The sequence below is a fragment of the Rhinoderma darwinii genome, chromosome 4, assembly GCF_050947455.1.
Source record: "Rhinoderma darwinii isolate aRhiDar2 chromosome 4, aRhiDar2.hap1, whole genome shotgun sequence".
Taxonomy (NCBI): Eukaryota; Metazoa; Chordata; class Amphibia; order Anura; family Rhinodermatidae; genus Rhinoderma; species Rhinoderma darwinii.
Genome location: NC_134690.1, coordinates 383,585,224 through 383,607,017, shown reverse-complemented (window position 1 = coordinate 383,607,017; position 21,794 = coordinate 383,585,224). Strand labels below are relative to the sequence as shown.

General features: G+C 42.7%; 1 protein-coding gene across 2 annotated transcripts in view; it reads right to left on the bottom strand.

Moving 5' to 3' along the window:
• THADA (THADA armadillo repeat containing) overlaps positions 1-21,794 on the bottom strand; it is a 479,325-nt gene that overhangs the window by 67,915 nt on the left and 389,616 nt on the right. For both annotated transcript variants that reach the window (XM_075863236.1, XM_075863235.1), the window contains exons 34-36: positions 21,390-21,462; positions 19,489-19,633; positions 4,835-4,966 (exon numbers count right to left, since the gene is read on the bottom strand). In XM_075863236.1, coding sequence (XP_075719351.1) covers positions 4,835-4,966; positions 19,489-19,633; positions 21,390-21,462 — 350 coding nt within the window. The remainder of the gene's footprint in view (positions 1-4,834; positions 4,967-19,488; positions 19,634-21,389; positions 21,463-21,794) is intronic.

Sequence of the window (21,794 nt, the reverse complement as noted above, 5' to 3'; positions counted from 1 at the left end):
ACAGGGAAAGCTGGAAGAGTTGTCATAACTTGAAATCACATTATGGCCAAAGCCAAGACTGTACAAATAAGTAAAACTAGAAAGAAAAACAAATCGTGCGGGCGAAAGCCGATACTCCCCCGGCCAAGGCAATCTGTAGCAGTTATTATGCAGAGTGTTATGTATTCATTTGGGTTCAGTAACTTGAACTTGCATGCGAGGGCTTTGAAGAAGAAAAACACTTAATCAAACACAAGCCAGCCGTTTTAAGATTCCGTGGCTGCGCTAGTTTGGCACTTGCCACAACATCATACAAAACTATGGAGAAGAAATTGCGGTGTGTCACAACTAAAAAACATGTAAAATCTATAGAGTGATAACAAAGAACATTCACGGATCTTTTAATAAGTTGTCTATCTACAACTACACGTGGAAGCTATCAAATCCCGAAAGTGAGTAGCGACCCCTTTAAAGGAACCCCAGCGTTTGATCTATTTAGCACGGGCATGGTGCCTTTGGCAATACTTGGGTATTTTGCAGAAGAAGAATGCACAGAGGTTCTAGTACATCTACTTATATTTAAGAGATATTTAAAGGGAACCTGTCAGCTTTTATTTGCCTACCAAACTGCTCCCAGCGTTTGGTAGGTCTTGTAATGGGCTTTGATTGCTTTGTATTACCCTGTTTGTCCAGATAAATAACTCTATTGCCATATGCAAATGATTCTGCAAGTGCCACTCGAGCGGTTCGTTTCCCCGCAAATACTCCTGTTCTCGCCATTTTAGCCTGCTCATCTCTGCCCTATTGCTCAGGATTGACGTCGGCGCATTATGGAACGAGGGCAGAGTAGTGACTGTCACGGGGGCCTACAGAGGATGGTGTGGACCCACTGTGTTTCCATAGGATTTGGCATGGGGCTAAACTGGTGAGCGGAGTCTAAATAACTAGGTGTTCACCGTTTAACCTCCGTATGGAGATGTGGACTTGGCCGCTAGTATCCCCAGGTCACTACCCCCAGAGTAGTCTCCATTGGCAACAGCCAACGTGGACAGGCGAGGTGCAATAACGGCAGGCAAGATACAGAGTCTGGTATTAGCGTAGGTGAGGGCAGGCGGATGACGTGGACTAAGATTTAATAAAGTCATAGGTCAGGGTAGGCGGCAGATGGTCGTCAAGGTAAATAGGCAAATGGTCAGGGCAGGGCATGGAACCTAATTGCTCAGACATGGAGCAATGTGGGAGGTACCTTTTTATACTCCGGAAAGCTGGGTGTATTTTGTCATGCACTGGCATTTTAAAGAGACGGGTTGGCATCACACGAGACCATAAACACAGTATGAAAGGGGCCTTTCAATGCTATTTTTGCTATAATTGTCTCTGTAGGCATGAGAAGAACAAAACTCCAAGACACACCTTTAAAATGCTGCTTATTATTAGTGTCTGTGTCACCACGCACACAACGCTCCTAAATGACACCTAGAATGAATTGTATGAATACAAAGAACAATTGCCGAATTCATTGCAATGCCTCATAACATCACTCCAAACCTTACAAATGGGATGATAATGCTCTAATATTTAACTTGTAATTTTCATATCATCGGTGATATATTACACATTGGACCTCTACATTAATGAATCACGCTAATTGCTTGGAAACAATAAAGCCCTAATCTGATAATATGGATAGATTCAGTAAATCAGAATAATGGTTAGAATTGAGAGATCTTAGACTTTGTGTGGGCGTGAAGACGGCAGGATAATTAATCTAGTGCCAAGTCTACAACATTGTATGTCATGTTTAGTGCTGCCTGCGCTCGTAACGATTGCTGATTTTATTTGCCCTTTAACATCTGGATAAATATAAGTGCTATCCATAATCCAGTGCGATATGACCTTGGCCAGAGATTTCTCTATCCAATGTGAAATTGAGGACCCCCACAAAAAGCAGAGGGCCCAAGTGCAAGACGCACCAATAGCTCATCACTTAACTCCCCTTTATGTTTCTGTAACAATCCTCCAGTAATTGTAAACGATGAATTTCCCTAACTTGGTTCCTTACATATATTCTAATAGACAGTATGTAGCTGCTTTTAAGGTCACATTAATCCTCTTTTTCTATTGGCCCCCGATGCAGCATACGGTTGCACATATGGTTTGTCCGCCCATGGCTCGCCATAGGTAAAAGGCTAGGAGGACCTCAAGCACTTAGTTTGGTAGTCGAGCTGGCCGCTACACCTCGACTGGGGCCTCCAAGATACTTGTAGGAAATGTTTGGTTTATTATTACTTTTTCATAAAATCTATTATCAAATCTAAAGGCCTACGTTCCCACAGACGCCATATCATAGATGGCAGTTGACTAGCCAATATGTTTTTGGACTACTGGAAAAAAAGCCTGGAATACTCTTAGTTCCCAAGGCAGGGGCTTACCAATGTGACCTTCCACCCTTGGTCCCTGAAGTTCAGGACGATAGTGGTCCTCAACTATCTACCCTTGTTGCATCACTCTTAGATATTGGCTTAGTGACTGGTTTATGCAGCTTTTATATTCCTTTTGCCAACACAAGGGGCTGGTCCCCTGCATGGAATTAACACCTTGTATCTATTGTGTCACTTCTCTCATTCAATTTAGATTGTCAGCTCTTATGGTCAGGGCCCACTCTCGTGTAGATTGTCAGTTCTAATAGGCAGGGACCTCTGTCCTGTAGATTGCCAGCTCCTATGGTCAGGGACCTCTCTCCTGTAGATTGTCAGCTCTTATGAACATGGACCTCCCTCCTATAGATTGTAAGCTCTTATGGTCAGGAACCACTCTCTTGTAGATTGTCAGCTCTAGTAGGCAGGGACCTCTCTCCTGTAGATTGTCAGCTCTTATGGTCAGGGACCTCTCTCCTGTAGATTGTCAGCTCTTATGGTCAGGGACCTCTCTCCTGTAGATTGTCAGCTCTTATGGTCAGGGACCTCTCTCCTGTAGATTGTCAGCTCTTATGGTCAGGGACCTCTCTCCTGTAGATTGTCAGCTCTTATGGGCTGGGACCTCTCTCTTGTAGATTGTCAGCTCTTATGGGCAGGGACCTCTCTCTTGTAGATTGTCAGCTCTTATGGGTAGATTGCAAACTCTTGTGATTGTAAGCTCTTATGCCCTGTAGATTGTCAGTTTTTATTGGCAGGGACCTCTCTCCTTTTGTCTAATTGTGTGTTCATTAGTTTCTTAGTATGCTGGTGCTACGTACATTCAATCTATATATATATATATATATATATATATATATATATATATATATATACACACACATACACAGTATATATATATATACACACACACACACATCACATATATATAATATATATACAGATCTACAATGAAAGACTATTTATAAGCATTACAGTGAGTCCATATACTAATACTTTACATGTATGGCCGGCTGGCTTAAATCTGTGTTACACGGGAGGGCACCACATTTTGCATGGTCAGTCACAGCAGTTATTTCAATACTTATACAATAGGCCGTGCAAACCAAACCCTAGGTCTACTGGATAACACGATTTACATGAGAACTGAATAACATGAAAAGAGAGAGGCCTCTAATCCGCTCCACATTCTGCTTCATACCAGCACTGGAATTCTAGGGGACTTCCAGGCTGTAAAGTTGCACATCTGGTTAATAAGTGAGACATTAATTTGGTCGGTTTCCCAAAATGCATGTTAAGATTTTCACTGTATCAACTGGTCATAGGCCAAATGTTCGTTATAGGCCTCTTTATTCATTATTATTCCACTTTTGGAGATTGCCACCATAGATGGAAACCGTTCCAGCTTCTCCACAATCACCTCCACTCATTGGGAACATTGGATCCCATTATGTCCGGGTGAGATGCCAGCTAAAGGATGGTTTTATAAATATTCTACTAGAACAAACGAGAATGTTCTTTGCTGAAATTCATGTCCAGTCTTCTTAAGTCTTCAGCTCGCTCATTTTCCCATTCTCTCTGCCACGTCTGGTCGGTTTATGACTGCTTAATGAATTTTGGATGTGTAGATGCCTTTTTGAAATGAGTGCAGTATTATTCTGGGACAAATGTGACAGGGAATTGAGCTAAAACATCTGGAAAAATAACTAGGTTTTACTGTGTAACGTCCACCCACTGCCTAAATGCTCCAGAGGCAGCCAATATGCAAGCCCATACCTAGGAATTATTTACTGTTTTTTTGCAAAATCTCAGGGCATCAAGGATTATGAAGAAATGGCTGTGTTGTAACTCCGAGCCTGTTCATTTGTGTCTTTCACCAATTTCCTTCTGATGGTTCCAGTACATCTATGTTGTATACCAGCTGGAAGGTGTCACATCCATCATAATGATTGGTTTCACTCACGGAATCCAAAAATGGACAGTGAGAAATGGAAAATGTAACAATTCTTGTGTTATTCAATATTCAATTGATTTTAAAGTGAAGCTCCGTCTGTCTTTCTTTTATGAGATAGAATCAATTTTAGTTTATAATATATAGTAGTTTATAATATTCTCTTATATTATCACTAGATTATGTCCCGTTCTTCCGGAAATGTAAATTATGACGTTTGCCTTTCTCAGAGTGAGGTGAGATGCACACAGCGGAGACATAGGCATTCCATGTACCAGGTGCTTTTCTATGGCACCATATTACGTCGATATGCTCCAAAAGAGGCAATGTTTTTGGGGGAGAATACCTTCGTAATACAACACCCAATAGAACATGGCAAGCGCGAATCTATACAAAAAAAAACACTGTCTGTGTAGCGTCCCGAGAATTGTACAAGTTTCTTATAATCTACAATGTTCTACAAGGTCGTATAGGCTCATATCCGCCTTACCTGTTTCAGAAGGGTTATTTTTCTGAGTGTGATATACACGGATGATATCTGCAGCTACATCCCTGACCTCTGGATCTTCAGATTGAAGTAGCAATATTACACACATCCAGAGCTGTAACGTATCGGACAGACCTGTAAAGACACATGAGAATATCCTTAGTATGGCCAATGTCTTCTGCAAACATAAAATAGTTCAGAACATGATATCAAGAAAAGCTTTAATAGCAAGGTGGATGTAGCGGGCAACAGTAATGCTGCTGAAGATGCAGGATATATGGGATCACTGAGGTACTTTATGATGCTCAGTGTGACCGCAGACACATACAAGGGGGCTCCCTAGCCAGGTGGGCTACCTTCTATGACGTCAAACTTTTTCTATATGCAAAAGGGCATTTCCCTTAAATGTAGAACAAAAGGGAATGTTGTAGAAAAACTAATAGGACTATCATTACTGCTCCAATGGACATTCTCACCCAGCTTTTCTATACTCCTGAACAAATAATTAGCTTACCTATGCAACATTATGGAGGCAGTGGATGTATCACTGAATAACGAGCAAAATGTGTTACATCAGAGGCGGGTGCCGTTCCCGACTATTTAAGGCACCTCCTCAGATCACCTGGAGCCTGAGCAACTTTGGTGCAACCTAGTTGTGTCCAACAAAGGTTCCTGTTTGCATCTTGATTCCAGTCCACATCTCGCTATCTGTTTTCAGCCTGTATCCAGCTTTCTGCTTACAGCCTGTATCCTGCTACCAGTCTGCATTCTGCTACAAGTCCGTATCCTGCTATCCAACATCAGCCTGCGTCCCGTTATCTACTGCCACTTGGTATCCAACTATCTGAGATAAGCCTGAGGCTTTCTAACTCTTATGAACTGTGACTTCTAAACCTCATCCATCCGCCAAGGTATCATCTACCAGTGCCTGTACCCTACGTGTGCTACACCATTGTATCCTTGTCTGCTGGTCCTGGTAGTTTCCCCGCAGCGAAGTCCAAATCAGCGTATGGGGGTTAAAGTGTGTAGACCAGGGATGCTACTCAGATAACGTCCTTATAGGTGGCCCTAGATCAGTAGGTGGAGTAGCCCAGTGGGTCCGCAACCCGCTGTTCACAACAATTTGGGAGTCTGGAAAAGTGCCCCTTCCTATGGAGTTGTGAGTAGTGACGGCATTCAATTCCTGTTGTCACTTTTGGATAAAAGAGAGGGACTGAACAGATATAACTAAGAAATAACGAAAATCAACATTTTAAATTTTTTTACAACTTTTTAAAAAATAAAAAAATATTTTTGGTACAAATATTCTTTAATGACAATATTTCCAATTTTCTGCTGCTTTGGATTAAGGAAAAAACAAGTCATTAAAGATCACTCTGCCTTCAAAACAGGCCATCCCTGTCCTTTGAGCAGACAGTGATATAGTGGTGGTTTGCAATATTTCTCTACGCGAGTTCTGCTTATTCATCTACAGTTTCCCTCTCATTTAAGTGTCTTGGGTAACAGCTATTTATGAGCAGGGAACCTTTTGTATATTTACTGAGGACCTTAACCCTAGTATCTGGCGGCCAGTTTAGAGTGTTGCTCAGAGATGGTAGCCCTGGGAATCAGGATGAAGGAGAATGCTTTGATGTCTGTGTTGCCCAGGGGACACGGAGCTCACAGTGGAGCAATGTAGCTCTTCCTGGAAAAAAATCAAGTTTAAAATAAACTTTGTTTGTTTGTTGAGCTCCTTCATCTTTCATCCCTGAAGTGTAGTGTTCGACTCTTCCTCCACTGATGCGGCACGGGCATTTCAAGAAAAGAATTGTCCAAAAACCTAAATCTCTACAAATACAAAGATCCTAAAATTCAAGAGATTAGTACTAACCAATGAAGTCAAAGCCTGACGCTATTTGTACCATTTATTTACCCAGTATTGTTGTTAAGGACTCTCCCATTAAAGTCCCATGTGAAATTCCAGAATTTTTTGCACAGATATTTATAGATTTCGTTGATTTCTTTTCCCCATAGATCGCGCTATAGGGATTTTAGTTAGAAAATAAAATCTTGAAGGGAAAGATGAAAAAAAAAACACCCCAAAGAGCATTTGAATAAAAGCCCAGGGCATTTTTCTCCCAAAAAGTTTAGGAGATCATAGAAGGCCCGCTGTACTTCAAGTTTATTGCACTACATTTGACGTACATGCAGACTGCGACGGATGCTCTAACACTGACATCAGTCACCATAGACTATAGTGGTATCCGTTAAGCGAATACGTCATGAACTGGGGTTATGAAAGTTCATGATGTACATGCAACGGGCGGAATCAGAGATCACTTTGATTCCAGCCGTTTAACACCTTAAATTCCGCGGTCAATCGCGACATTTAAATTGTTAGAATCAGGGGGGCGCCCCCTCCAACGAGTCATTGCGCCCCCCCCCCCCCCGGATGCTATCGGGGGGTGCCGATGGTTGCCCTGATGAAGGCTTCCAGGTCCGCCATCTTTGTACTCCTTTGAAGCCCTGCCTCTGGCAGAGATTCAAAGGAGACTGTCAGTATCAAGATATACTGCAATAAATTAGTATTGCGGTATATCATGCAAGTGATCCAACGATCGCTTGTTCAGGTCCCCTAGGGGGACTAATAAAAAACTGTTAAATAAAGTTTTTTTTAATGTTCCAAAAAAATTTTTACAAAAATGTAAAGTTCCGAAAACACCTTTTCCCATTTTTCCTCTAAAAGTAATGTAAACACTAAAAAAGTTAAGAATACTGCTGCGTCTGTAAAAGTCTGAACTATTACAATATAGCGTTATTTAACGTGCACGGTGAACGCCGTAAAAAAGAAAACATTTAAAACGGCATAATTGATTTTTTTGATCAACTTAGCTCTAAAAGAATGTTAATAAAAAGTGATCAAAAAATTGTATGTACCAAAAAATTCTAAAAATGCTAAAAACTACAGCTCGTCCCGCAAAAAATAAGCCCTCACATTGCTCAATCCACTGAAAAATAAGAAACATATGGCTTTCAGGATTGTGGTGAAACAAAACAAAAATATTTTTTCTTATTAAGTAGTAAAATATAAAAAAAACTATAAATTTGGTACGAGTTATGGCTCTTGGAAAGCTGGGAGTGAAAAACGAAAATAAAAAAATTGCTTAGTCTCGAAGGGGTTAACATATCCATCACCCATAGACTATAATGGTATCTGTATTTAACATATGCGTCATGAAAAGCTATTAAAAAGCCCATGATGTATACGTTAAACAGATGTCTTTGACATATGCCATACAGTGGTATACATCACCCATAGGCTCCCATGTTAAAAAAAATGAAAACTTATGCCACGCGGTGTACATTTTTTTTTTTACAGGATTCCGTTGTATAGAATACCATAGTCTACTATGCTATTCAATACTTAAAAAAGAAAGTACTGTATACCAGCCCGATGGAAGCCAAAAGGACACTCTATTGGCCTCCGTCGGACTAATAGAGCCCTATGGATATGTTTAGCATGTATGACGGGAGCTTTCCCGACGTACACGCTAAACATAGTGAATGAACGTGATATGAATAGGGCCTAAGGTGTGCATCCTCTCATCGTTCAAATAAATAAATCATACAAAGTATAATTTTAGCCAGGTCAAGCTATGTAGTCAGCCTCTGCGCCTATCTGTTGTTTGTGCCACACTGAAGCCCGGGACTGGTTACAGAATGAGCAGAAAAGCAGTAATGGGGAGACTACTGGGATGACTAGGGTATTTGGTCTTATATTACATCCGGTCACTACACTGGTGGACTGATGCGACCAAATACGCATCCAAAGGGGTTGAATGCAGAAAGTGTTCAATATCCCTGCGGCGCCACCACAGGGGAAAGTAAGCATTACACAGTTCTTGCTTAAATCAATGGAAAATCTGTGTAATGCATGGGTGCTGGGTCCTCCAGAGTGAGACACTCTTTGTAGCCGCTTTCTGGACCTTCCCTGCACCCACACTAAGACTATGGCCACTATTTAAAGAGGCTCTGTCACCAGATTATAAGTGTCCTATCCCCTACATAAACTGATCGGCGCTGTAATGTAGATAACAGTGGTTTTTATTTTGAAAAATTATAATTTTTGAGCAAGTTATGAACAATTTTAGATTTATGCTAATTCGTTTCTTAATAGACAACTGGGCGTGTTTTACCTTTTGACCAACAAACGGGGCATTGTAAAGAGGAGTGTATTAGGCTGACCAATCAGTGACCAATCAGTGACTAATCAGCGTCATACACTTCTCATTGTTCCAGCCCAGATTCTTTCACTGCACAATCACACTGTAACAATCACACTGGGCTGTGGATCATGCTGGGCTGGAACAATTAGAAGTGTATGACAGTTGGTAAAAAGTAAAAAACACGCCCAGTTGGTCCTTTAAGAAACGAATTAGCATAAATCTAAAATACCTCATAAGTTGCTCAAAAATTATAGTTTTTCAAAATAAAAACCACTGCTGTTCTCTACATTACAGCGCTGATCACATTATGTAGGAGATAGGGCACTTATAATCTGGTGACAGAACCTCTTTAAGCTCATATAAGTTATCCAGAACAGGTACAAGAAAAGAACAGCATAAGATGACGTTACTGGTGATGTTTTCATTTCAAAGATTGGGGGAATTTCAGAAAATGCCCTGTAATGTGCCCCCTGTAAGAAAATAACTTCAATAACAGTGTTGGGTCATGATTGGTCGTTGCGGTCAAATGGAGTGACATCACCATAGACGTTATAACAATAGCCCCCGCTATAAACAGAGGACTAGTGGTGGGGCAAGCAATCATTTAGATTTGAAATACTTATTTTTCCCAACCAAATCTCGGAAGACCCCTTTAAGTGGACACAGTGCTGCAGCTGTTTGGGATGCAGAGATTGCAGTTGCATCCAGGCCATGGAGGGGCCCAATAGCCCCTTTGTCACATAGGAGGACAACAGTACAATATACGCGCTGCCACAGTTGGTGTAAACCTTCTGAGGATAGTAATGGAGACAGCAGGAGGCTGTTCTGTACATTTAGTGAAATGAGGGATCGGATTCTCTGCTAATGCTGACAGCCGTTTTAGAGATAAGTGCTGGTGGAGTTAATGCTTGTGCATTACTGTGATCCGTGCAAGGCCGGGATGCAGGGGAGCAGCGCATAAACCAGCTGGAACACGGTGTGATGAATTTTCCAGGGCTATGCACACCACTTTGGGTCACCCAGTTGAAAGAACCTGAAAATTTGCTTAGGTACACAAGACTGATGTTGAAAGAGATTACCTGCCGCATGTGAAGTGTGGGTTTTTCAAGAAACAGCAAATAGAAAAGGCACCTGGCAAATTGTGTCAATAAAGCCGACTACTGCAATGAACCGAAAAATACAACTCATCACTTTGAATACCAAGGGAACCTCCCTATATATTGATAAAAGTCGAGCAGTAAAAATAGTAGGATATGCAACGATCTGCTTATGTGAATGGGATAAGTAATGTAAGAAAGAGCTCTAATTCACAGAGCATCTGCACTTTACTATGGTGTAAGTTCACCTCTGAACATTCGTACAAATAATATAGCGTTTGCTCGTTCATCGGCTGATCGTTGCCCTGTTTACACATAGTAATAATAGGGAACGAGCGTTCTATGCCCGATAATCGCCCCGTGTAAAAGAGCCTTTAGAGAATGTTATTTCTACATCAGATTACTGAGCTATGTCTGGTGTAAACACTACGCGGGGAGTTATTCAATGGCTGTAGGTCATCTGAGTCCTGATAAATTCACTATACTTTACGTGAAAACTTTAGCTGGTGTAAATGTTCCCATTCTGGTGCACAGAAGTCAAAAGATACTCATCATTTATTAAGACCTGTACACCTTTTAATAAATTAGGAGCACATTTCTCCAGCCCTCCGTAAACTTAAAACTGGTGTATGAAACACCAGTCTTAAATGAGTCGTACCAAAATCAACATTTGTCTGATCACTGGGACCCCACAGAACACGAGTCCCGAACCCCCCGTTCTTCCTCGCTGCACCTGACGCATTGAGGGGGGGGGGGCTTGAATGTAGCGGCGTTCCATCACGCTCCTGTCGCTCCATCCAATATCTATGGGACTAACAGAAGCATCAGAGCGCTGCACTTGTCTGTTTCTGTCATTCCTATAGACTTTGACTCAACCACCACTCCATTCAATGTCCTGCTCACTGCGGTTGAGTAGTGAGGAGGATTGGGGAGTTCGAGACCCCTGTTCTCGCGGTTAGTGGGGTTCCCAACAATCAGACAATTCTCTCCTATCCTCTACATACACTTCTTAGAATTAAATCTCTGCACAGATAATGATCAAGAAGGGAATGCTGGAACATTTGAACTCAGTAGCTTAAAAGAGTTTTCCCATAATCAATATTTATCACCTATCCACAGGATAGGTGACAGTCTGACTGGTGTGGGTCTGACCATGGGACCCTCACCGATCCAGAGAACATGCTTACCTGGCCATCCCTGTGCGCCCCATATGAATGGAGCAGTCTGCACATGCTCGGCCACAGCGGCATTCATTTCTATAGGGCTGCCGGAAATAGCACACAGCAGCCCCATAGAAATGAATGGAGCGGTGGCTGAGTATGCGCACTACCGCTCTATTTATTTGGGGCACACAGGGACAGTCAAGTAAGCCTGTTCTCTGGATCGGTGCGGGTCCCAGCGATCGTATCCCCATCGATCAGTTATTTATCACCTATCCTGTGGATAGCTCTTGACTATTAGAAATGCTGCAACTCAAGATAAAGTTGCTTCATTTTTTGATGCAGGGGTGTAGCCATAGGGGGTGCAGATAAACTCATCACAGAACAGGCTCCCAGCAGAAAGTGTTAATTTCCCCTGCAAAGCCGCCACAGGTTAAATGAAACATGACACAGTTCCCACGACACGTGGATTTGCCGGATCCTCAACAGCTAGAGATGCTCTCTGGGTCCAGGCTAATAGATAAGGCTCTTAAACGGGGGACCTTCTTCTAACTCAAAATGCCCTAAAATGTATTTGAAAATACATTTTCTAAAATAGACACCCCCTTTAATAGCTAAACATCTCCAGTCTCTGGGTTGTCATTGGCTATTTATAAAAGTATCCACTCCACCTATAATTTGGGGTGTTTATGCATATGATGGATCTTGGGAAGGAGATCTCAAAAATATATTGCATTCACCACATTTTAGGAGTGATTGGAGATAAAGAGACAAGGACAAGTTCTATTATCCTCTCATTGGATATGGCCCAATGATAAAAAAAAAAATCACATGGAAAATTATGTAAACCATTACGTATTTAGTTCAGTTTTTGTCATTTTTTTATGATTATAAAGAGGTTTCTCACCATTTCCAAAACAGCTTACGGTCAGTGAGTGAGAACATACTTCTTGCTGAACATACTTGTTGCTTACACAGCTACATTGGTAAATACATGAACCACATCCAAAGCACCGATGTCAGTAAACATTCACTGACCGCAAGCAAATATATTGGAAATTGTAAGAAGTGATCTCTAGAACGGGGCCCCCTTTTTGTGCTCATGCTGCCTCCCAGCCATTTACCGATTACGTGGTCAGGAGTTACGGAAACAGCGTAACTTGCTGAGCTGTTTCCGTAACTTCCACAGAAATTAACAGTAGTTACGGAAACAGCGTAGCTCGCATGCTACGCTGCCTCCATAACCGCCATTCACTACTATGGGAGTTACGGAATCAGCGAGTTACACGGTTTCCGTAACTCCCGACCACGTAATCAGCAAGTGGCCGGGAGGCAGCATGAGCACAAAAAGCTAGAACAGGGTTTAGGGGGCCCCATTCTAGAGATAGGTGCGGGTCCCTTTAAATCACAGAGAATACTAAATGCTACTTCTGACTTTTAATGACACAATGAACTAGCTGTATTTACATAAGACCTGTGACCTTGGTTAACAGAGGATGGATAAAATGTCAAATCTCAAATAGGTACATTTACGGTATAGCAGAGCTGAGCAATTTCGCTATGTGTGAACAGAACCATACAGTCTATTAATAGGTAGAATCTACATAAACTGCTGAGTAACTTTGTAAACCCACTGAATTTCTGATCTTTTACTCATCTTGAGTTACTAACCTTAAGTTACCTATATTATAATTCGGAGCTGCATTCACAATTCTGCTGGAAACAGTCAACAAGATACTAGACAAACAGCTTATCTGAGCTCCACCAATTAGTGTTCCTTACATCCTACTGTGCAGCGCCTGGGATAAAGATGATAGAACACAAATCCCAATAAAAAGCCATGTCAAGACATTGTGCCAGCAAGGAATAGTGGAAGAATTGTGAATGCAGCTCTGGATCAACAATAATAAGCAAAAATAATAAAATCCTAAAGTGCACCAATATAAAAAAAAAAAAAAAAAAAAAGAAGAACATGAACACAATCCGTCTTAGGCAGCTGTAGATGTATATTAGATACAGTGCAGAAATGTTGTGTGTATCCCTAAAAATTCTCTGTCTTTTTGCCCTCTGCTGGTATCTGTAAATGCATTTTTCTCTCTCCATGCTTACAGACTGGGCAGACTTTTGCGGGTGTGATGTATCAGCTGTACTGTACAGATATTTCTCCTCCCGCTGCTCTCCTTTCCTCTTCCCCTTCATGCTGTTATACAAAAACACTGAGTAAGAAACTGCAGCTGCATCCCCCTCCTACCTCTCCCTCTCTGTTTCCTATTTACTGTTTTACAGCAGATGGATTTCATGGGGACTGAGGAGGTTTCTCAACATCTACAGAGAGCCTGAAGGCGGGGAATGGAGAAATACAGGCTGATGGAAGATCAGGGAGAGGATCTTTTCTCCAATTGAGATATATTGAAACCATTCATATAGTCACATGTACTACTGATTTATGCAAAAAATTATAAAGCATTGATAAAAAAACAAACAGATAGGATACTTTATCTACAAAGCGTTAACATCTGAAGGACCACAAGAAGGAAAAACATAACACATATGATACCAATAACCGTTCATGTCACCGGCTGCAATCAGCAGGATTTCATCTGATGTTAGGATTATGTTGGGATGAAGTAAACGAGGTTTATTTTATTCTAGGATTGGTATTTTAATCCTGACAACATGAGGCGTCATGGAGCTCCATTTTTATTGTTGTTTGATGCTTGGCACCAGTCGAAAAAAAACTTTTTCTTATCTTTTGTGTACATTGTATGGCGCCATATAAATAAGCAAATCATCTGATTATATCAACGCAATGTTTTTTTTCTACCACGAAAGACAACTTTGTCCCTATCCCACTACATACTGTATAGTAGAAAAAAATTATATATATATATACATATATATATAACACACATAGATCTATATCAATCTATGCAAGTAAACAAACCCATGCAAAAGCTCAGGCCAGTCCATTCCAATTCGAGCTGTGTGAACATGTATACTGTCCTGCTTATACAATTATGGGTCACCCCTCGAGAAATCCAAACAGGATATACAGTAAATATATATATATATATATATATATATATATATATATATACATACATACATACATACAGTGTGCTTTTTCACACCGAGGTCTGAGTAGGGCATATAACAGTTTATTTTGATTTTCTGGTCCCATGAATAAAATGACAGACTTTCAGTGAAGACTGGCACAGAACAAAAAAAAAAAAAAGGAAGGGGACAGCAGATGTCGGGGGGAAAGATATCGGACATGTTGGATTTCAGTAAGAATATTCCTTTTTTCCCCCTAGGAAAAAAACTGCTGCCCAAGGGTCTGGCATCGATCTTTTCTCTCCCTTTTTCTTTTTAAGGCTGGGTTCACACAACCTATTTTCAGACGTAAACTAGGCGTATTATGCCTCGTTTTACGGCTGAAAATATGGCTCCAAAATACGTCGGCAAACATCTGCCCATTAATTTGAATGGGTTTGCCGACGTACTGTGCCGACGACCTGTCATTTACGCGTCGTCGTTTGACAGCTGTCAAACGACGACGCGTAAAATGACTGCCTCATCAAAGAAGTGCAGGACACTTCTTTGAAACGTAATTTGAGCCGTTTTTCATTTAATTCAATGAAGAACAGCTCAAGATTACGGGCGCAAAATGCGAGGAGGAGCTTTTACGTCTGAAACGAGGCAGCTGTTTTCTCCTGAAAACAGTCTGTAATTTCAGACGTAAAAGGCAGCTATCGTGTGCATATACCCTAAAATAAAAATATATGCAGCATCTAATGCATATTTATGGGGAGGACTGCGCTGAACAAGTGTACGACCATTTTAACTCTGCATTATAATGTTCACTAAACGTCTTTTAATCTAGAAATGGGATTTGATAGGTGCCGGGATATCAAATATTCTGGATTAACAGATGGACATAGAAAATAATATTCACTTTCAAGTGTAAAGAACGTTCAGAAAGACGCCCATTTCCAAGAAGGCTCTGACAGCATGCTGAGAGTTGTAGTTTTGCAACAGCCAGAGCGTCACAGGTTGAGGAGGACGTGAGAGGTGATGTCATCGATGGTTGTCACCATGCATTGTGTAGCGTCCATGGCCGCGGGCCGTCGGGTTTACTCACCTCCCGACGCCCGCAGCCATGGATCCGTGAGCGCTGGCCCCCATCTCCTTCCTAGGAGACGCCAGCGCTCACTTTTGCTCTGGTCTGTTGGGTCCCGTAGGGAAAGAGTCATCATTATCAACTGCCACGATTTCCTGGTCTATAAGAAGGCCCCTGGCCTTCTGATCCTTGCCTGAGCGTTGTTAGTTTTCCCAGTCTGTCTTGCAAATGGTCCCTTAGTGTTTCCCGTTTCAGTTGTTACCCGTGCCTTGTTACCTGTTCCTGTTTCCCGTGCTGTGCCTTTAGTATTGAGTCTGCCACGTTCAGAGGAATCCGCCACGTCCTGTGTCATCTGCCACGTCCGGAGGAATCCGCCACGTCCTGTGTCATCTGCCACGTCCGGAGGAATCCACCACGTCCTGTGTCATCTGCCTCGTCCGGAGGAATCTGCCACGTCTGGCGCAACCTGCGGCACCTCTGTCATCCGCCACGTTTGGCGTTATCTGCTGCACCCATCTCCATCAGTGCCAGAGCTGCGGCCACCGTCTGGAATATCCAGGTACCCTTGTGCGGGACATTGTATTACTGGGGTTTCCTGTTTGGCCAACTGCCTCCCTGCTACGGTGGTACGGACTAGTGGGTCCACTAACCCGCTCCGTGACACATTGCTACCTGTATGGCAGGATGTGATAACCTACAGGAGTTAAACTATGGATGAAAATCAGCATCACTGCTCCAGACAAACCTCCCGACTGAGAGCAAGACGTCCGCATTTCACAGCATCTAATGCCAAGACGGTGAGGTCCAATGTATGATTCATTCAGAGAGGGCTTACCGTCACTTCTAGGAATCTCATGTTTGACACACTCTAATCAGGCAGGATCAATTAAAACTAATAACTTTGGAGAAGGCCGCGTTGGCAGAGTCCCAGTCGCTACAGCAATTACATGTCAGAACATAATTTGCTTTTAGCGATTTACCTAAAACAGTCGGTGACTTAATCAAATACCAGAGCCACCTGCTGAAAGTTCCCCTACATGTACCGGACTCATTACTAGCCATTCCTGACCGCCGGGCCTCATGCTTTTATTTCCTCAGCTTTCCTAGAGCTCTCAATGACATTGCCTGGTCATGCAGAAATAACAGATCAAGGGATGGAGAGCTGCATAACATTAAGAAAGCTGGGGAAAATCCTTGTTAGAGCTGTAAGGACCATGTAAGACCATGTTTGTGTCTGATTTCCTAAGAACAGGTGTAATTAAAGAATAATTAAAAGAAATGCCCGGACTCATGGTGCCGCCCCCACCCCAGTATGGGGGATCCATTCTGGCAATGCACCCTACTATACGCTGTCGAGGCGTCGATTCCACTTGTTGCAGTGCCCAGGTCAGAGGGTAGCCTGAGGATGCGAGTCATTGATATATGTGTTAAGACTTGCCTTGGAAGCCACCAGAAGAGGCGTCGGGACAGTGAACATGTGTATGTATGTATAGTGTGTGTGTGTGTGTGTGTGTGTGTGTGTGTGTGTGTGTGTGTGCATGTGTATGTATGTATGTGTGTGTATATATATATAGTGTGTGTGCATGTATGTATGTATGTATGTATGTGTGTGTGTGTGTGTGTGTGTATATATTTCTGCAGCAATTCCGCAGAAACTAGCAGAAATTCTGCTGCAGAAAATGGTGCGTATTTTGCTGCGTTTTTCTCACTGCTGAGAGATGGTGACGTCTCCTCTGAAAAAACGCAGCAATTCAGTCACTTTCCGCAGCAGGAATTGACATGCTGCAGTACGAGAAATACGCACCGCAGGACAAAATGTCTGGTCGGAAATTTTACGCAGCGTCTGGATGAGATTTGGTAAATCTCACTCACTTTGCCACTACTGTATTCTGCGTATTTTCCGGCCGGAAAATACGCAGCAATTCGTAGCAGCAGAGTAGATTAGATGTGAACAATTCTCCTCCACACGCTGCGTAAATGATAAGTGGGGAAAAAAAGCTCAGAAATTGACCTGCGGTGCGTTTTTTTTATTCCGCAGCATGTCAATTGTATTTGCGTAAACGCTGCTCATTTGTTTCGGGTTTTCCCCATTTAATTCAATGGGGAGGTAAAACCCTCAACAAATAACAGATGTTATGTAAAAACGCAATTTAGAAAAAATAAAAATCTTATACTTGCCCAGAATTCTGTTTCTTGGTCCGGGCCGGCCTCCTGGGATGACGTTTCACCCCATGTGACCGCTGCAGCCAATCACAGACTGTAGCAGTCATATTGGATAAAATGACATCCCAGGGCTGCACTGTAGCGACGCTATGTAGCACTATATACAAGGGGGGGGGGTGAGCGCTGTGTGGCACTATATATAAGGAAGGGAGCGCTGTGTGGCACTATATACAAGGGGGAGTGCTGTGTGGCTCTATCTATAGGGGGCTGTGTGGCTCTATCTATAGGGGGCTGTATGATGCTATCTATAGGGAGCTATGTAACACTCTCTACAGGGGGTTGTGTGTGTGGCGCTCTCTACAGGGGGTTGTGTGTGTTGCGCTATCTACAGGGGGTTGTGTGTGGCACTATCTACAGGGGGTGTGTGTGGCGCTGTCTACATGGGGGGGTTGGCGCTATCTACAGGGGGCACTGTGTATGTGGTGCTTTACTCTACAGTGTGTGACACAATTATATTCAGGAGCGCAGTGCATGGTGATATTATATTTAAGGGCTGAAGAAATGGGTCATGGCCAGGAGAATTCGTCATGAGCTCTGGACCGGATGGAGAAGAAAAGGAGGACAAAAAACTACTAGCATCTGAGACGTCGTCACCTGTGAGTCACTGGATTTGTAGAGAATCTGTCCCCTCTCCTGACATGTTTATTATAGGAAATCCTTGTATTCCACATAACGACCTTGTGCAGTCCAGGACTGATAGAAAAATTGGTGTTACCATTCCCCTTGTCAGGAGGATGTGTCCCTGCACAGTGTGATACTGTCAGTATGTAGGGACACAGCCCTGTGAAAGGGGAATCGTAACACCCATTTGTTAATGCTTGTGCAAAAAGGTAGTGTTAGCAATAGTTACGGTGCGAAAGGGTGGCGGTGGAGAAGGGGGGCCCAAGTTTGGGTAACAGCCCAGGGCCCATGGTCTTCTTATTCTGCCACTGACTGAGACCCCCACCGATCGCTAAAATGAAGTGGCAAAAGCACTCGGATGAGCAGTTCAGAGGAAAGCCGATCAGATCCGAAGAAGCACTTCTGCTGCTTCGTTTTAGCGATTGGTGGGAGTCTCAGTGCTCGGACCCCCACCAATCAAAACTTCTGACATGTCATAATTTTTTTAAAAGCTTAGTTACCCTTTAAGGCTCTGTTTACATCTTATAATGGGAGCCACAATGCAGTACCAGATACATCACACAACTGATACCACCTGCGCTCGACTGACAGCAGGAACTACAATGGGGTCCATCGTGGTTGTGTTTGTGGTGTCTGTTGTTTTGGTGGAAAAATAAGCAGAACCTCATTAATATGGACCCAAAGTCATCTTTATTTTGGCATTACATTTTTAAGGTGTTTAGAAGAAGTTATAAAAGTAATCTAGGTGGGGGTCTGGGACCCCAATTCTCTGTACTCGACCAGAGAACAAAAATGGGACTGTCGGAAACAGACGAGCTCTCAGATTATTATTTTTTTATTTTTTTTACAGTGCACCCACAAATGGGACAACTCTCTGGGTGGGAAAAACAGGACCTAATTTTCAACAATGGTGGGGGTCCCAGAGGTCGGAACTCTAATATGTGCTGAATCAAACACTTGACCAAAGACATCCCTTTTCCCCTACATGTCTGTACAGATGAAGCCGCTGCATGTCAGGGAGTCATCAATATGCCCAACGTCTATTACCTTGTGTCCATAGCAAACAAACCTGCTGGCACCCCCCACCACTACCACCTCCTCCATATTTACAGTGATCCTGCTAGTGAGCTGCAAAAATCTAGACATGATAAAACCATCTGTTCATTCCTTTACTGGCTGTGTAATAGGGTTTGACAGAGAATTGCGCTGTCATCACAATGTGGAATCTTACCTAGTACAGGCCGCCGACTGGTCAGGAGATCGGGAACGATATCAGTAAGGATCTCAGCAGCTGCCAACTTCACTTCAGTCTGGAGTTCATCTCCACAACAGTGAACCACAAGTGCAACCCAGTCCTTCAACTCTGACTCAATGGCCTGTGAAAAAAAACAACAGAAAATCATCCTGAGATCCTCCAGATGTTGAACGCAGCAATTTATCAAACCACAAGAAAAAGCGTCTTATGAATTATCTGTGGCAGAAGATTTTACTGGGTGATGACAAGAAAACGTCATTCTTAAGAGCTACTGTGACTGATATCCATTGGTATTTATTATGTTTATCTTACAAAAATAATAATATATGGACGTGTCCCGCAGCTCTACTGTACGGATTTCAATCCAAACAATATTCTTATATGGTTTTTTTTAATCTAAAAGATGCAAAGGTCATGGTTTAATTAAAAGACTGTGTATGGTCCTGAAGAACAGACATATTATTGGAAATAAATTAAAGGGGTATTCCAATGACAGACATAGGCACATAGGTGAAGTCAATTCAGACTTTAAAGGGGTAGTACTATCTTGGATATGTATGGCATATCCACAGGATATGCCATAAATGTCCAATAGATGCGGATTAGACCTCTGCGATAGGATCGCACCTATCTCCAGAACAGTGCCGCCTGACTTCGTCCTACCTTCGCTTGCTCTCCGTTCACTGTCTGATGATGTGGTCGGGAGTACGGAGACAGCGTAGCTCGCGGTTTCCATACTTCTGACCACCTCAACAGACATTGGACAGAGAGCAGCGTGAGCACGACAAGGTAGGACGGGGGTCAGGGAAACCCCATTCCAGGGATAGGTGCGGGTCCTGCGGATATGCCGTAAACGTCCAAGATGGGAAAACCCCATAACAGCAGAACCTGTAGAAGAGGCAGGGGAAATCCGCTTGTGAAGGTGCTTGATAATCTTCCTTATAGTCCAAGAGGAGTTATGGAAACAGCAAGAGCCAGGGAGTAACTTTAGGATGAGCAGCAAATGAAGTCGCACCCGTGCCGTGAATCTTGTCTCATAGGTAAAAAACAGTACTACGAATGGCGCAACATAGTCGGGGGGCCCAGATTTTGCATTAAGGGGCCCAGGTATATTTCCTTTCAATGAGCATGAAGAGCGGCTTAATAGCTGGCAATCACAGCAGGTGGGGGAATGTCCTCTTTGCTCATTAATGAGCCCCCACACTCGTGTAGGGTGCACAGTAGCATAATATGAACACAAGTATTATATCTTCTATCATTTCAGACTTTCCCAACATGCTTCGCTAATATAAACTATAAAAGCAAAGCATCCCTGCCATATAACTTGCTACTCTCAAAATAGGGACAAACAAATCGGGACACCCCGACAAGAGCAGGGAGAATATAGAAACTGTATGTACACACGACCAATTGGCAATTGGTCCAAACTCTTGTATTTGACGGCATCTTCCCAGGGGCGGAGAGAAGAGACCTGCAGCAATGCACAAACTACACCCTCACTTATCACCCGGTACAGGAAAACTTGATAGCTGTTACCCCCCCCCCCCTTAAACTTATATCTCTGGTCCCCCTATGCTCACTTGCCAGCATTGTGGGGCTTACGTATGGAGGGAATCTTCACATCGCTCATGGCAAAAAAAAGATAGGGCCCTCTATAGTGCATGCTCCTTCTTATATATTGTATGATGCCACTTGGCACCACCTTGATATTTATCAAGTTCTCTTTGATTGGGCTCCTTTTTTTCCCACTTCAAGTTAGAAAGTAACTACTTTTCCTTATAATTTGTGGTAAGGATTCCTTATAATATTTCATTCATATTATCTGGAGAGGAAAATGAATGCAACGGTCATACAGCGATGCTTAGTCACCTCCTTACCTCCTGGACCTTGCTTGCGAGACTGATGACCAACTTAGAAGAAAGCTTTAAGGCTGAGCACTGGATTTCCACACTGAAAAAAAAAAAAGGAGAAAAATGCAAATGTTCCAGTGGCCGTATGTCTGAAAACATACGATCAACCATGGCTGGCGGTAAATATTGAAGTAACCTCCTCGCTGGCAGAACACATTCATACATTGTTAACTGCAGCCGGCGTGAAACTCTATCCAAATGTAATCCACAATGTATGTGCAGCACCTGAATACACATGCACATTAGACAACAGTTGTTTGGCTGTGTCTGGCCAGTCACAAGGTTTTCATGAATATAGAATATGGCGTTCGTGTTGGGCTCTGGCACATATTGCCTAGGATCTGTACTATGGATGAGTCGATTATGTAAAGA